The 17,907-nt window shown below is 37.9% G+C and overlaps 1 protein-coding gene across 11 annotated transcripts in view; it reads right to left on the reverse strand.

Annotated features, from left to right (window-relative positions):
- LOC136441181 (stomatin-like) overlaps positions 1 to 17,907 on the reverse strand; it is a 49,211-nt gene that overhangs the window by 2,540 nt on the left and 28,764 nt on the right. For 4 of the 11 annotated variants that reach the window (XM_066437316.1, XM_066437315.1, XM_066437308.1 and 1 more), the window contains 6 exons: positions 6,186 to 6,289; positions 4,783 to 4,855; positions 3,411 to 3,493; positions 2,002 to 2,205; positions 1,116 to 1,171; positions 125 to 203 (listed from right to left, as the gene is read on the reverse strand). In XM_066437316.1, the coding sequence (XP_066293413.1) occupies positions 125 to 203; positions 1,116 to 1,171; positions 2,002 to 2,205; positions 3,411 to 3,493; positions 4,783 to 4,855; positions 6,186 to 6,289 (599 nt within the window). Of the gene's footprint in view, positions 1 to 124; positions 204 to 1,115; positions 1,172 to 2,001; positions 2,206 to 3,410; positions 3,494 to 4,087; positions 4,171 to 4,782; positions 4,856 to 6,007; positions 6,112 to 6,185; positions 6,290 to 8,717; positions 8,848 to 11,371; positions 11,796 to 17,907 lie in introns of those variants that run through there. The other 7 variants (XM_066437318.1, XM_066437310.1, XM_066437311.1 and 4 more) reach the window with 6 other exon arrangements.

Consider the following 17,907-nt stretch of genomic DNA (forward strand, 5'->3'; position numbering starts at 1 on the left):
AAGAAGAAATACTGTTGCAAATGCTCTCCGCACCATCGACTTGCTAAAATGACAGTACATGTATTTCATTGTCATTGTCATAACTGTATGTATGTAGGTTCAAAACGGCAAAAGAAGGATGTACCTTTGCTCTGGCTTCACGAGTTGCTTCCGCTTCGGCAGCCATTGCGCGCTGAAGTTGCACAGGAAGGCGTACGTCTTTGCTGTTAGATAAGAAAGATGTCATGAGAATCAGAATGTCTGCTTCGAAGACTTCGAGGTTTTAACTATATTTCCTTCAATAGCAATTTCATTATATAAATTCAAGAAATAACGTATTTTGCTTACGATCCAAAGTCTTTTTTAGATAATTGATGTTCTTTAAATACATTCACATTCGATCACAATCCAAGGAAGTTAGATACAGACAGAGACTGCGTGTTAACCACAGAACGCAAAACAAGGACAGGCCGAGATGGAATGACAGTGACAGAGATGTAGTCCACTCGTTTTGTCGCTCCAAAGGTTGGTAATTGCAAATAATTCGTCAGCCTGTTGGCATTTGGCCGTACGCAAAACGGCATATCTAACAATTATGCATCCTCTAGTGAAAACCGTCCGATGGTTATTTGAATCACTAAGCGAAGATGAATATTTGCAAATTTGTTTATATAGACCTCTGTGTTGCATTTTGTTATCGAGAGTGAATAGTAAAGACATTCATTTTTTTATTATCTTTTATCACCAAGTGCAAACGTACATGAGCAGGGGAAAAATCACCCTGAATTGCAGAGTTTGCTTATAAACATTACGTACCAAACAATCAATATTAGAAATACGATACTTGTTCAAGTGAGGAACCACAAATTTGGTTTAGTGACAGTCATCATTTTCTTTTTCACAACTTTATTCACCACCACCAATTTTTACAACCAAGAACAAAATGTCATCATACTGAGTAAACAGTTCCTTATTTTATGACAGTTCCTTGTTGTCCAGGTAATAGCCCTACGAGATTGTACGATATTTCATGATCATTAACACGCTATTCACACCGTCCGGAACTGTAATGCCAACAGGCGAATCTTTCCTTTGCAATAACCGACCCTCGGATGAACATGACATGTCGTACTTACACCTCCACTCGCTCCACCTTCACACCCCAGGCATCAGTAGCGTCATCCAGGGCTGTCTATAGAGGACACACAAAGGCAGAAAAACTCAGAACAACACACAGACGCCAGCGACAGCGCACATATCAACGTACTTACATCTCCACCCGTTCGACTTTTACTCCCCACGCATCGGTAGCTTCATCAAGGGTCGTCTGAAAAAAATCCCTCATTAGTGGTAGCAAACAAACGTTTTGAGATGTTGGTCACTTTAAGATTTCCAAAATTGCGAGCTCCTTTTTACTTACTACATGGCCTTTCTAATGACTTATTTGTGTTGATTAATGCATCAAAACATAAGACAACCAGCAGCCTCTAAAGCCCCAGGCGCGTACGTATTTGGTGGATTCAGGGCCAGGTTTATTGGTGACTGCAGCAAAGTGCATGGTAAGCCAAAACAATCAAACTACAGACATTTTTCTACACTCTTTTTATCAAGTACGTTGAAAGGTGACCAAGAAAGCAGCTTAGTGTACACATTTGAACGTAATTTGAAAAATTTCGTTTCCAAGGATTAATACAAATACAATTAATCAACCCTTGAAACGATTGTAAATGTTTGTTCAGCTTTAATCAGAGTTGGTCTTTATTCTCTTCTCTATGATACCTTGCTGATTTGGGTTGATCCTGTGTTTGAACCGGAGAACAACCGGTCTTTCTAAAACAAATTGCGTTTATCTAAATCATCTGAAATGGCCATATCCGAGGAATATAAATTCTAGTTTTTTTGCTGTATGACAGCTCATGTTTAAAACGTAATCGGAAGGTATGTTTTTGGTTTCTAGACAGTGCAACCACTTACCTACCCTCAGCTGTTATCGATATATATTATGAGAGAAAAGTGTAGTACCTGCATTTGGTGGCTGATGTTCTCTCGCTCGGTCAGAATCTCACCCAATGTCTTTGTACCCAGGACGTTGCGCAGTGTGGTGGCCGCCAGGAGACGAGTCGATCGTTGGGCATTTTCCACATTGGTGACGGAAATGGTTGCGTTCTGAACACGGTAGTATACAACGGCGTCCACTGCTACGGTTACGCTATCTTTCGACAGAATCTGAAAGAAAAGTCGTCGGCATCGGCCTCCAAGTGACTTTCCAAAATGCATTCGAATATATGTCATGTCGACCATTCCTTTAGTTATTAGCCATTACAGAACGACAAAACAACTTGCCCGAAATGGGAAAGTAAAAGCTTAAATGTCAGAGGAGGAAACCAAATCAAATTGATGTTAAATGTAAACAATAGATAGTCGCGTCAAATAATAAAAGGCATATCATAAAGGGATGTTTTCAATAATACTTTGCAAGAAGAAATCAAATGAAGCAAGATAAAGCAAATGTAGAAAACTGGTGTTATATTGCCGGGTACTCGCTCAATGAAACTGAAAGAAAAATTCAGACCAGTCAATATATCTGAGTCGTTTTTTTGTTGCAAAATGGATAAAACGTTGATGTATATAGATATAGATGGATTTGAAAATGTCGTTGCAATACCTTTAGAACAGGACATTACACTAAAGCCCTCTAAACCCCTTTCCCACCATTCAGAAGACGTAAATGGACGTCTACATTAGGCGCACCAAGATTGAAATTTGTTTGCAAACAGTAGCTTACACATGACATGCTGTGCTTTGTTATATTTGATGTAGAGCGATGGAATGCACACAGATGAAATAAAAGCAAACAAGATACATGTAGTAAATCATCAAATGTGAATGACATGACTTAATAATATGCGTGATGAGTCAACTCAGATTGTGTACAATTGCTTGAAAAAGTGCAGTAGGTAACTGACCACCATTCAGGTAATGGAAAGTTAGATATCCAAGACAATTAAATTGTACACGATTTACGACATATTATTTAATGAAAGAGGGCATGCACAGTCTATGCAGACGTTCATAGACCGAATCTTTACAGGCACATATTGAATTGTACAAGTCTGACACATTTTAGAAGAATATCAATGATTTGCATAAAGCTCTATGGCAAATAGGTATGTAACATGCTTTTATGAACAATTTTGTCCGCAGTTTATGCCATGTTATAAACTGGACTTCTTAGTTACTGAGAATAATTGGCAAACTGTTGTAATTTTAGCATATTTATTCGTTAGTCCAGTGCTTCAATGATTGCTTCCATTTGCAGTTGGGCTATTGAGGAGACAATATGTACAGATATTGGTCTCCCAACTAGCGAAAACAAATGGAAGGGTGTGATGGGGGATGTTACGACACCTGCATAAACGGCATGGCCCTACCTCTTGAGGAGGCACGTCAAAGGAAACAGTTCTCAAGTCGACCTTCCTGTAGGTGTCGGTGCAAGGAAGACTGAAGAATATACCTGTGGGAACACCATGCAACGATGAACCTCTGTGCCTGTGGGGGGAAAGTACGGTGGGTGCGATTGAATGGTGGAAAAGTGTTCTCCACCGACCCTTGTGCAGTTCAAGTGTGCATTTTTCAAAGATGAAAGACCGTTGGGCAGCCAGAATCAGAAAACTCTCAAACTTTGTTCGACCAAAACTTGAAAAAACAACGGTATTACTGTAACAGTGAGTATTAAAAGACCGCAAAAGCCTTCCAATGATGCCCATTGTCTTCCAAAGATCTTTGAATGATCTGTAATGTTTCTTAAGATCTTTCAATAACCTAAATGCATTTTGACTAGAGATATCTCAATGATCGCTAGGGTTTTCCAAAGATCTTTCATTGATTTCCGATTGTTTATTCATTTTAAGTGATGGTTAAGGTCATCGAAAAATATTTCAATCATATAAGTGGCAGATGACTTTTGGTCCGAGATTGGTTTCCCAGTGATCTTCATCTTCTAGATGGGGTCTTAGAAAAGTGCGTGCAGGGGAGAATAAGGCAATCTCCCCGCCACGTTTCCACCATTGAGAAGACACCACCATACCAAAGGTTTGAAGATATCTACCTCCTGAGGGGGTACATCAAATGTTACTGTCCGCATGTCCACGTTGCGATGCGTCTCCACACAGGGAAGCATAAAGATCAGCCCTAGGATTTTAAAAGAAGAGAACATATCCTTTCATCCGATTAGCCATGTGATAAATCAGGCATAGGCTGAATGCATGTATCAATATTGAATACATAACATCGCAGATGGTCGAAACAGTATGGATAACTCTTGTTTGGTAGTAACATGTCCACAAATATTACCTATCTATTCATTTATTTTGCATGTTGGCATAAGTCGTAGACATTACAATCTTCAAATAACTTTTTCCCATAGACAAATATATTCACACACCTTTCTTTTCAAAAGGGTCAGTTGCTTTTTACATTGCAAAGGAGTTTAAACACCTATAGTTGCCTCGATATATATTTACTTTTTAGACACGACAACCATGATGAGATCCAACGTTCCAAGACCTTTGAAAAATAGTGGTCGAGTAGCTAATTCTATTTTGATATTAACCAGTGTGCATAATCAACCTGACAAAACATACGACGATACCACTCACCCAAAATAAAACCTTTGTGGCAATACCGGTGCGTCCAGCCAACGCTATCATAGCTATGATTACAGTTGTAATATATATTATTCAGTAGAAGCTGGTACAATACTATTGATTGTCTTCTTATCAAAATAAGTAATCGGTACATTACCCGGCCCCTTGGCTCCCCCGGGAACCAGCTGGCCGAGTCGGAAGATCACAGCTCTTTCATACTCCTGGACAACCTACAAACAGATGACATGGAGGTCATCATCATCAGTTATTTAGAACCAGTGAGAAGTCTATCGCCTTATGTATCGGCCTAATCTTTCTAATCTTTCTAAACGTCCATACCAAATGAGAGAAACCATCATTCGTACTGAAAGAAAACTGCATTTTTGCTCTCAAGATGACATTAGTAACTTTAATCAAAGTCTTTGCTAAGTACAATAAACATTCTGTTGTGTCCAAGCAAATATGTTCATGTTCTTCATGTTCCAATCGAATGATCATGTACACCATGCAACAAGGAGAAATTCAAACAAATACTATCGGTGGTAAGCGCCCATTTCAAACTGATTGTGCTATTCATTTGACCTACTAATTTTTACAACAAATTCAACCTTACTTCCATGCATATAACCATTTTTTGAAACAAATTTTACGATGGGTTAGTGGGGAGTAAGTGGTTCTGTAACATTACATCATAATAAATTCAATATATGATAATACTATTTTACACAATCATCACACTGGCAAACGGGCTAACCCTACCCTTTTCTCGTGCAACTAGATTGTTGGCAACTTCTCAGACACTACTTACTCACAGAAAGGCATGCACGTAACTGATACTTCATTAAATTAGTAGGCCTACACTGTTGGAAAGATACAAACCTGTCCTGATGAGTGAAGTGTTTTGTTAGTGAAGTGTTTTGTTAGTTTGGAGGGGGTACTTTAGTATTTGGATAACTGGGAAAAATTAGAGTGTCAAATGGCATACAAACAATCAGTAATTTTAACATGTGGTTTGGTTTTCTAACGTATAACATATTTTAAACCAATTTCCGTCTATGTTAATACCAAAAGCCTTATAAATTTTTTTGTATTTCATTTCTTTATAATTTTCCAAACGACGCAGCAGTGTTTGCAGGTGAAATGAAGCATAATGGGATATTAGAAAAATATGCCTTTCTTATTTTTTTTGTTCTTTGCGGATGAAAGTAACGTGGACGTTTGTTTAAAGAATAATTGTGATACTGTATAGCGGCTTTGTTTTGTGCAGATTATACGTGGTGTTAATTGTTGAAAGGCTGGTGTCGAACCAGGTGTCACCGCAATAAAAAAATCATCCAATGCTTTTGAAACCTCCGAATGAGGGCACGTTTTCGATGCCGTACCTTGATGCAGAAACAGAGTGAAATGGGGAAGGTGGCGATGGCCATGACGTAGGCTAGGAGCACCAAGACGTATCCACACAATCCTAGTGGCTCGGGCTCGCCCGCTGTAGGGTAGAAACAATACCTACTGGTCAGCACTACGCCACATGCAGGCCGAGTTTCCCCTACATATACACACCTTTATAAAGAAGCAGAGTGAGATGGGAAACGTGAGAACGACAAGGATGTAGGAGAAGAACATCAGGACGTAGCCGCACAGTCCCATAGGTGCGGGCTCCCCCGCTGCACGGGAAGAAAAGAAAACATTACAGCAAATGTGTTTGCAGGTTAACAATCATCAAACGTAATAAACACAAACGAAAAAGGGCAACAATGTACACAAGAAAACATTACAGCAAATGTGTTGGCAGGTCAATAATCATCAAACATACCAACAGAAACAAAAAACAACAACAAAGGGCAACAGTGTACACACAGGAAAACATTTCAGCAAATTTGTTTGCAGGTAAATAATCATTAAACGTACTAAACACAAACAACAAAGGGCAATAGTGTACACACAAGGTTTGACTGGCAGTGCAGGGATGGAAGTAACATTATAGGTAAAGCAATATTACTAAACTTAATCCCTTACTAAAAACGTACAAAAGACACCAAGCAGGACATATTTCAACAAAGCATCTTAACACGTAATCAATGTTAGACATCAAGATACATTTTGTATAATACATTACACAAAATAAGTCAAAGAATCGGATAAGGCGACGTGTCTAGTTGATTATAAACTTACATATTGATTGATATACACTCCAATCGCATTGCTTCAAATATTAAAATAACCTTTGTGTTTTGTTGTATCTATAGACGAAACATTGTAAAAAAAAACATATTATCTATCTATCATATCATGAAAACGATGAGTTAATAAAGCAAGAATCCGTGTTTATTAGTATGATATTGTAACATTATCATCTAAAACCAACGACAGTCAATGTATTATTTTTTTATTACTAAATAGAAGTCTAAACTTTGAAAAGAAACAAAACCAATAGATTACCTTCAAACCGAAGTGACAAGATAGATGTTCTAATTAATTCCAATGTGGTAATAAATCCCTAGAGATGCGCTTCTGTTATGGAATGCAATGTTATCAATGTCATGTCACGTTCCCTAATGGACCTACAGCAACATTGCTTAGTATAACCTGGGCAACTAGAGATCCACAAATACAATGAACGAATGAAAGACCATTATTGCAGGTTTATGCTCTAATGAGATAAGTACAGGTCATGATGACAAGTAGAAATATAGTTTCAGTGATAACAAAATGTGATATTCAAATACTTTGTTATTTCAAAAACATAATTCAGCTTTTCAATGTAAATGGACAATTTGTAAAAATGATGAAGAATTCATTGCTTATGTGCAAGAAATACATCAGCTATAACATCCTGTACTTGTCTATAGTGTATGCATTGTATTGTAATCTATACTATGTATAGTGTAATAATTTTACTGCAGGTTATGCATGCAAGTTGTATGTCCGTCTGTATTTTGTGGGTCAGCTGTTACCAGCGAGAGCTGCCTAGGCTGACCCAGTGTAATGACTCGTCTTCATTGTCAATAAATACAAATACAAAGACTTGAAAAGAATGATGGGTTTTTTTTCAGACCGTGTCGACACTTAATTGATAGTCACTCCACGTAGTCCTGGAGACACAGTATGTCAATGAACTACGATCTGTCAGAAACGCTGCGCACCCGGGTAGGCCCTAATGACCTCTGGTTCCAGAGGGATCATCGGAGCGCCTAGATAAGAATATGATTAGTATGCAAGCCTCTTCGTATTTACAATAAGTATAGTACAAGCCATGACGAAAGATTCCAGTCTTTTTTCTTCTTTTTTTTCTTTTAATTTTTCTTTTTTGCATTATACACGAGGAACAATATTACAAACAAGAGAAAATCAAAGTACAGGGAAATGAACATAAGCCACGGATCCAAAACAATAAGTTAAGGTAGAAAAAGAAATGGCCTACTTGTAAATATAAGTAATATCCAAAATGATAGTAATAACAGCCTCATTAGCAAATGAATATAACGAAATCAGTATCAACCAACGATAGCTAAGTATTGAAATTAAACAGAACTTAAGTTGACAAATTAATATAAAAATTCCATATCAACAGAATCATGAAAACATAAATAACAAACAGAACTAACAGTGAATGATCAGTGGCGAATACAAGGATTCCCGTCTTTCTTACACAGAAATTAGACATTAGATATTCAAGACGAGTTACGTAATACGTCAACGCATTATCATTGACAGAGTTGCATTAAATGGCGTTTCGATAGACAGCCCAAAAAACGCAATTGAATTGCTGACATATTCGATTCTTCTATTTTCCATAGTCTAGTGACCTGGATCATGGCCTTACCCTGGTGACGTAATTGGAAAGTCAGCTCGCAAGCACAAACAAGAAATGGTCATGACAAGCCTTATGTAATCTTGAAATGTTAACGACTACCTCTTAGCTTATATACCTGTATACTAATACTACATTGAGGAATAAAGCTCAATAAAGGTTTTTCAATCATCGTACGAGCATCAACTTGGTATCCCAGCAAAACGGTATTGAAGAATGGGTTGTACATCCAATGTTAACCCCCCAAATCTGCTAATGGAAGAACTGAGAAACGATCTCACCGTTATAAGTAGCTGCCTTCCCCATGCCCTTGGTCAAAGAAAGCGAGTGTTACGGACTCAACGATGACTCTTCTCATCACCTTCTTGCCAAACCTCAATCAAAAAGCCATGCTCCAGGGCTTATACCCGAACATTTCTCGAAGGCTTTATATCAACTCCGTACGTACGTGACTTTATTGATCTTTAATTCCCCAACTGCAGTAACGTGAATAGAAGCGAGCCTATAATGGCTAATGCAGAGAAGTTGTGCGTTCAGGAGGTTATATGCCATATGTTGTCGGTCAGCACGTACGATTTAACAGAAGTCAGAATTAACACGTCATCAATATCGACGTGGAATGATCACATTTGTGATGAAATAACCCATGTTGTGCATGTAATGAACTAAGTATGTCAAGAATTCAGCTCAAGACTGGATAAGAGTTCTACAATATTTATGTTATTCAGAACCACATCAAGAATGGGTACAATATAAATCACCCTACTTATTATGGATCTGGATAAACTAAACTCAAAACAATGAGAACAGTTCATGAGAAATACCACAAGGATTATTGTATAAGAAATATTGTTTATATATATATGAGCCCTACAGCTAAGTGCAGTGTCTGCCATTCAGTGACATCAAATTTGAAACAGCAACGACAGCAAAAAAAATCCATATCCCTGCGTATTTGAACCAAGTTTCCAAAAATATTCAAAAAGCTTTTCTGGTACTAGGTCAATTTACCGTCAAATTGACACGATTAGAAATGACAACTGCAATCTAGTTTAATCAGGACAGCCACAGCCCGATCCACGTTTATCTGTTTTGTATTAATGTAACCTGGCATATCTAATAAGGCAGTGGTGGTACCGTAAATGTCTCGTATTAAAAACAACAACAAAATCTAACACGATGACGTATTTGTATAGCAGAGATGGCAAAAACTCAGTCGTGATTAACTCTACAATCCTTGAAATATTGCGCATAAAATAACTCAAAATGACCCCAGAGAACAAGGAGGTTGCTTGAATGTGACTTTCACTCTGACCTGGTCGAATCAAAGCCACGCCAGTATATTTCCTCGCGTAATGATCTTGTCATGGCGGCAGAATGCATTAGGCAATCACATGGCACTACAGAAATGACAGCTGCCATACATCTAGTCCAACCATCTGTTGTCAGGAGTTGTCAGCCACAGTGAGCATCCTGTAACCTTCAGGATGACATTCTCCAAATGTACTCGTGATCTGTTTATGGTCTAGTCTATACATTAGTGGGTGATACAACACTCAGGCTTGGGATGTATTCCATACAGAATCTATTAGTAAAATCAACTTTTAGTCATGATGTACAAGGGCCAATATCTGAAAAATACTCGGATAAAGTATCTTGTATTGTATAGTGTAATTTTTTTGGTAATGAAGTAAATGAAGTAAAAATACAGTGTACATATATATGTCCATGTCGGTCGGCTTTGCTTATTCTGATACACCGTATTTGGTCAAAACACATATAGACAGGCAGTACTTTCAAGTGGGTTTAGTAATGTCCAAAAAAAAGGCCAAAGCGTATACGAATAACCTAACCAGCGAAAAGTCAATAGTGACCGACTATCGTACGCTTCAAAGGGAATAATGCATTATGTATGATATGCTAAAACTAAGTTTCGTTGTGACTCCCCAAATCGCTACTATAGAATTAGTGTCCCATTTTATTATTGTTTAGATCCCATATGTAGATTTTTTTAACTGACATGAATGATAGAAGGTACACACACACACACACACACACACACACACACACACACACACACGTTTACAAAGACACACACGCACACACACACACGTTTACACACACACACACACACACATATATATACACAAATACACATATGCACACATACACACACATACACATACACGCACACACATATGCATACATATACACACACATTCACATATACCCAAACACAAACACCTGTCACATCTAATTGCGTGGTAACGGCCATGCTGTTTTACAACGATGCCCTTAATTGTTTGTGGGTTGTTCGACAGGGACAACTAAATTTTGAGAGCCGTCGTCTTCGCTGTCAGGTCACTGGTCAATATCTGTAATCAGAAAATCGCAGCAGCGCAGAGCCTATTCGGGTCAGCCACTGACCCGGGAAATTGAGTCAATAATATCAGATGTCTATATACAATCGTAATCTTTTATTTCTGTGTTTGAATCAATATTAGATGACAGAAAACCGTACAGCTCAGATTGATATCCAATGCAGCCTTAGAATCAATACTCACAATAACGAAAATTATAGTACGTATGCAATATAGATTATGAGTAATACGTTCTGTGTATATAAGTCTTAGATAATTGTAAATTCTCAGAGGTGCCTGATTCCCTTTGTTGTCAAAAACATTATTGAAAATACACACGATGCATTGGATGGTAATACAAGTAACCGTATAGGACGCCATACTGATTTGTGTCTACGAAATACCGTAACTAAAAACATATATTCATCACTGCATGAAAATGATCTTGTCAAAGGTTATAGGACATAACAGCACTGCATACATGTAGCAGTCAGAACAGCTCATGTCTGTAACGCAAACATGCAGAGTTGTGACATAGAAGCCATGTCGGATGGCATCCTTGGGAACATCCATACCTTTCCTCACATGTACCTCGCAGTATGGCGAATGCATCTTGACTTCACACTGCTCCAGGATGGCAGGTTGCTGGCACGTCATCATATTCGCAACTGTCTCTTCCTCTCCGGTCGGCATCAGACTCAGACTATCGGCGCCTTGGCGAAGACCTACTTGAGGCCCAAGCTGCATACTGCTGTAATGGTCCAAATTGTCTTCGGTGGTTGGCTGATAATTGCTTCATGTAGTTCATGTCTCAGTAGAGCATCTCGCAACTGTTAGCAGGTGGTGATTGCTCGAAGGCAGGCATATTCGCACGGCTGTTTTGAATAATTATAATATCGAGTCAGTCGTGTGGGCTACGAGGTGCGAACGTCTGCGGGTATTGAGTAATTGCTTTACTCCGCACAGAGGTTGATGGGATTCCACAAATGGGATTCGCCGTGTCACGTTCGATACTGTGATGTTGTATCTGCCCGGGGGCTGAGTGCAAATCACGGCACGGGTCGTTTGTTTGAGTATTGCGAGGATAGGAACCGATTCCCATTGGACCTGACCCAGGTGGACGGCAGGTGATCAACCAATCGAGATGCCTCCAGCCTGGGCAAACAATCTATCCCGCCAGGCCCATTGACTGTGAAATAACAGCATGCCTTAAATTCCAATAACACGGAACAGCCTATGTTACCACTTCCGACGTATGCTTAAATGTACTATAGAAATATTAAATTAAATTTTCAGGATTTCGAGTGGGAAAGTCGGAATGCAATACAGAACTCTATCCGATTATGTGACACTGAATAAATGATTAAAGGGATTTTTGTTGGCAATTAGACAGCTACCTTAAATTCTACCATAAGAAAATTTGTAATTTGAAAGATTAAAAATTTACAGCTGAAGACATAACTGTGGAGTGAATCGGCGTGGAGCACGTGACATGTAAGTGTAGATGTCAACCACGATAGATAATTTTCCGACTACATCGTTATACTTCTATCGTTAAGGTCGTCGTTTAACCCATCACTAAATTCTAGCAATCTATGACTCTTCGGTAGTGGCGTGACCTTTCTTAGTATGGACAGGGTCATTGTGTAAGTAGGAAATGTGTCATCAGCTTCTAAAACGACTCCAAATAGATATATTCTGATGAAGTACACTTTGTGGGCCGTAATAAACCATATTGCATGTCGGTTGATTTTTATCAACAGCCCTAGAAAACGATTGTCGAGATCAGAACGTAGTATATCTGTCAGAGCGTGTAGGTCGTGTGCGCGGTTGTAAGGATTATATCCTGTATATCGTTTCAACATAGTTGTGCGTGAAAAGATATCGTATGCAACGGTTAATACAACGGTTACTCAACAGACACTGTTATCGTAATGTCATCCTAAAAGGCACGACATCATTGTCTTCGCTTTATATCATAATTATGATAGTACAACAATTACAGTCCATTAAGTAATGCGTGTACTCGCATTTGAGCAAAGCAAATCGGAATGCAACGCAATGTAATGTTATGTAATGCAATGTAATGCAATAGACGAATAATGCCGTTTGGAGAGGCTTTTTCGACGATGACAAGAGTGATTTCTTCTTTCAACCCAGAAGACGGTACCTACAATACGTTTTCACATGACGTCATCACTATGTTAGCCGCCATGTCTGTGTCCCTGGTCGCATTGTATTGAATTATACCTCAATTATTCTTTGTACATCATAAATCGTTGCCCTATCTGATAGCTACTATCTAAAGTTTATAGCTAGATAAAAGTTTACAAACCTAATGCTAAAACAATGTTCAACAACAACAAAGTTTACTAATTAATCTACGATCAATTGAAATGCAAGACATAAAGATTTATTTGGAAATCTCTGACCCATACTATCTCCACAGTTCAACAAGAAATGTACGGAGCAATAAAATCACGTTAATCGTTCATCTTCTTATGTCCTCAGAGCTACCAACTGATTCAATGTAAAAAATCAACATCATGTTGGAGTTGATATATATATGTTGGAGATGATGATGGAAATAATGTATATATGTACGACTTTGGCACATACACATTACTCCGACTTCGGTACACACTGGCTGAGCTTCAATGTTAATGATAAAGATGAATATACGTGGTATTATAATGTGTTACTTACGGAATATCCAATGCCTTGAAGGATAATCTCTCAACCATTTCATTGTACTTTTAGTTGTGTGATCAATTGACGATGTGGCCATTGCATATTGAGGTTTGCACCAAGCACCCTCCATTAACACAATATGTCCCGAATGGACTAACAGTGATGGTATTAGTGTCAAGATGAGTTGCAAAGTAGAACGATTTCTGTGCTGTAGCGCTCACCTTTAGTGTCGTTAAATTGTAAAGGAATAATCAGTTACTAGCGTGGCTTCACCAAATGAATATTTGGGTTTTTTTCCGTGACTTACACATGACGATAATAATGATTATGATGAATGGTTTATTGAAAATATTAATGAATGAAGACCTTGATTGTCCATGTTTGCCCCACTGGGCTAAGCATAGGTCATATGTCAACAATCATATACATATTCATTAGTATTACTATATATAAACATCTAGAAAACTCTAGTACTTTCGACTTCCTCTCGCTTCTTGGTAATTGTATAGATGAGGAGGCTGAATACTGTAGCTGACTCATTACGATTCTCAAAATTCGTTCTAAGATAAAACATAACATCATCATACATTCTATAGAAATTTTATCATTGCAAAATCGCCATTCTTGTTAGATATTTATTATAAGTTTGAAAGACACAGCACGAATTAGATAGACACAAATTGATGTTCGCAGTTTTGACAGGTGGTTAACTAATTCTGACAGTTGAAATATTACTAGACTCTGACGTCCCCTGCGGCTTTTTGCAGGCAGATTTTGCATTATTAATGAAAAATGATGCCAAAGGAATCTACAATGAAGCTGTTAGTTATCGATTCATTTTATATGATGTCTGTAACTTAGGTTCAATTAATTACAAACACGTCTTGGATACACACAAAAACAATGACGAACTTAGGAGAACTATTATTCATTTGGATAAAGCTTATATAGTCTTGCAGTCATCGATCCTGTGTTGCCCCCTTTGATAAATCTAGGCGATGGCCATTGAGCAACTACAAGTATGATAGTAACTGAAAAGAATTTGATGATCAAGAAATTGCATCTTGTACGTTGTGCATGTTTTGTTGTATTTCTAATCATGGGCCATATATGTTTTGCATTGCCATGCAAATCGACTGAACAGACGCTAATTAGTTGTTAAACGGTCTCCATCAAGTGATAACACATGTGTTAGCTCTTGCGTCATGTATTTGTTTGATTTTTTGTTTGATTTTGTTCGCCTTAACGACTTATGCTCTGACTAAATTAGTATTGGTTAATTGATTAATGTGCAACACTTCCTTGATTTCCTGCTATAAGAGTCAACTCAGTAAGAACAATCTGTCATAGCTTCACTTAGAAATATACTTATCTGAACATTTTTGCTGTACATTGAGCTTTATACCCGACGTACGGCACGAATATTTTGGGGATTATACCGGCTTCGATATTAGGAAGACGCAATGGAGGTTTGATGGTCTATCTATCAAAGATTCTACGCTATAAAGCAATATTGCATTGGATTCCTCCTTATTGCTATGAGAAAATATCAGGGCAACAGACATTTCAGTCTCCAATCGAATTATTCCTCAAGTTGGCACATGCAGCTGAGACTTAAAAGAAACAGGATTATGATTTGTTCCTAAGTTAAATAAGGTACCAACATCAGCAAAATCTCATAGGTACAATATTCAAATATTTCGTTTCATCAGGGCATATAAAATCTACATACTCGAGTAGCTAATATTGCTAATATCCTAAAAAGATTTAAAACAAATACTTCATTTTCATTCTTTAGGGCGAGATTTTACATTGTATGTTTTCAAAGGGAAGGTGATAACGCCCTAGCTGTCTGACATCCCCGATACTTCTGGCCGAAATCTATTTCCCAAGGGCATTGAAAATTCCTCTCAGACCAATCTAAGCGCCATTCCGTGCGAGTCTCAAGAATCCATCGCAAGGCGTATCTAGCGGATTTACCTGTGATTCCAGCAACCGTATTCAGGTTGCGGCCCTCGAATTTGCACGTAATGCCGTTGACTATTTATTGCATACGGTGGGTAACGTATATTCTGGAAGCGAAAACGAAGGTCTAAAAGTCTCTCTAATCTCTCTGATGCTGGTGCAGTCCTTTGAAATATTCATCTTCTTTCATTGCAGATATAGACAATATGGGTTGCATGTGGCATTTGCCATCAAGAAATAAATCTTAAGTATATCTATTTTGCGTCGCAGCAGTACGTATTAGGCTTAAATGTGATGCGCTTTACCACTGAGTCTTTATACGAATATCGATATAAGTACATATTGGACTGGCACTTTCTTTTCTTCACCATCTTGTTTCAATGAAATCCTCGATATCCAATGTAATAAAGAGTTACAAGCTTGATAATGAATACATTGCCTCATGTGCACCAACGCCGCAATCTTAAAAAGAACCTCATTCTTAAACTTATATTTTTTGCCAATTCAAGCCGTAAAACGAAAATAATGATATGGATGGGATTCATACAAACGTTCACTAAACACGTATATATTGCCCATCCACCCATCGATAAAAGGATATGGGAATTTTAAAACAGCTAGAAAGCTCAATATATGTTGGTAAATCGAATTAAACAATTATTAGATCTAGCAAGTATAAATTGTCAGAGTAATGAAATTCGTATATGGTATAAGACAGTACAAGACCAAACCCTTGAAAGCCGGTTTACTAAAACAAAGTTATGTCGACCAATGATGAAACTGGTATTGGGATTGGGATATCATTTTAAGATATGTATGCGATCGAAATCAAATGCTAGGGTTACATGTTTATACACACACTAAGTAGCGGCCATCTTCCAAATTAAAAGTCTTAAACAGAAAGAAGTAAAAACACATGATATTCTAAATAAAGGTTATTGTTTCCGCTGCAAAGGCATGGCGATCACAAGGGGGCGCAGCTGCAACATTTTATGTGTGGTTAACGACGCAGCTTTGTATCCTTCCAAGTGTTTTCATGTGACGTCATCATGAGGGACGACATGGAGGTGGACGCATCATTTCACTTATCGCAGTTTAATGGTTTTAGAGAATAGCCCAAATAAGGTTTTTAAGAATTAATTGCTCCAGAAATGAATACGATAAGAAGAGATAGAATGCTGCAGATACATTTGAGCTAAGGTGCAAAAAATACCAACATGGCGGACAGCAGCCAGCTTTGTTGACATAAAAAGTGAGCGAAAACACTAAATGCATCTGCACACAAAGATGAGAAAGCATCGTTGATTTGAATAATTTACACCTTACACAATTATATTAGCATTGTCAATATTATCATAGTAGCTCTGCCGGAACAGAATTTGAAAGGTATCATTTATCTTTTCCGGAAAAGCCAACAGAAGTACATTTGATCATTTTCAGAAACAATAACATTGTCCTGTAACAAACTTAGTGGGACCCTTATGTAAAGGAACAGGCTTAACCGATAGCTGTAGCATACTATGATATAAAAATACTGTTGAAACGTAGGGTCGTCTCTGTGAATTCTCATCATTCCACAGGATACCCGAAGACCATTACATAAAAGCGTGTGTGTTATAGAGGCCTTTTCACACCTGGATATCCAAAAACGCGCATACCTCGGGGAACACTGATGATGCTGTATGAATATATCTGGATCTCTTCAAGTTAACTTTTCAAACGTTGTTTAATGACAATGACAATGACAATGACAATGACAATGACAATGACAATGACAATGACAATGACAATGAAGTTTATTGCATATTCAATGAAGTTTATTGCATATTGCATATTCATGCCCAGCGTTGTTTAATAAGGTTATGAGAAATGGCGTGTATAAAAAAAGTCAATATGACCACACACGTTTCCTGTTGGTTCAGCAACACTTAATCAATAGATAACTATAAAATAAGTAACTTTAGAAAGATACCTAGGATCTTAAGATATTCGTGAGCATCATCCATGTGAACTACTTGCTCGACTTAGTAGGCATGACAGTTTTCAAATTGTAACTACTTTCTCTCATGAATAATTGAAGTGCACGCACGGAAGCGTAATCCTGAATTGCAATGAAAATATGCGCCATGAAATTCAACGTCGCACTAATGGCATTTCAGCAAGTTATTTAATCCCATTCCCTCTAGGCATGATTATTCGCCAACGCAAAAGTATCAAGGTATTAGCTGCACATTCTTTTCAAATTTTTAGTTATGGCGCGATAGATATAACCATTAGCATTAGTTATAACCTGTTAGCTCTAAATACTAGGCACAAGTGTACAATAGAAAGACCATCTATCACTTTATGAGCAGTAAGGTATAAGCATGTAGACCGCAACGAGGAGAGTTAATCCCTACCCTTAGACATTCCGTGGGCGGTAAGCCATCGTTAAGCAAAATTGCTGCAGTAAGAT

Source organism: Branchiostoma lanceolatum, chromosome 9 (assembly GCF_035083965.1).
Source record: "Branchiostoma lanceolatum isolate klBraLanc5 chromosome 9, klBraLanc5.hap2, whole genome shotgun sequence".
Taxonomy (NCBI): domain Eukaryota; kingdom Metazoa; phylum Chordata; class Leptocardii; order Amphioxiformes; family Branchiostomatidae; genus Branchiostoma; species Branchiostoma lanceolatum.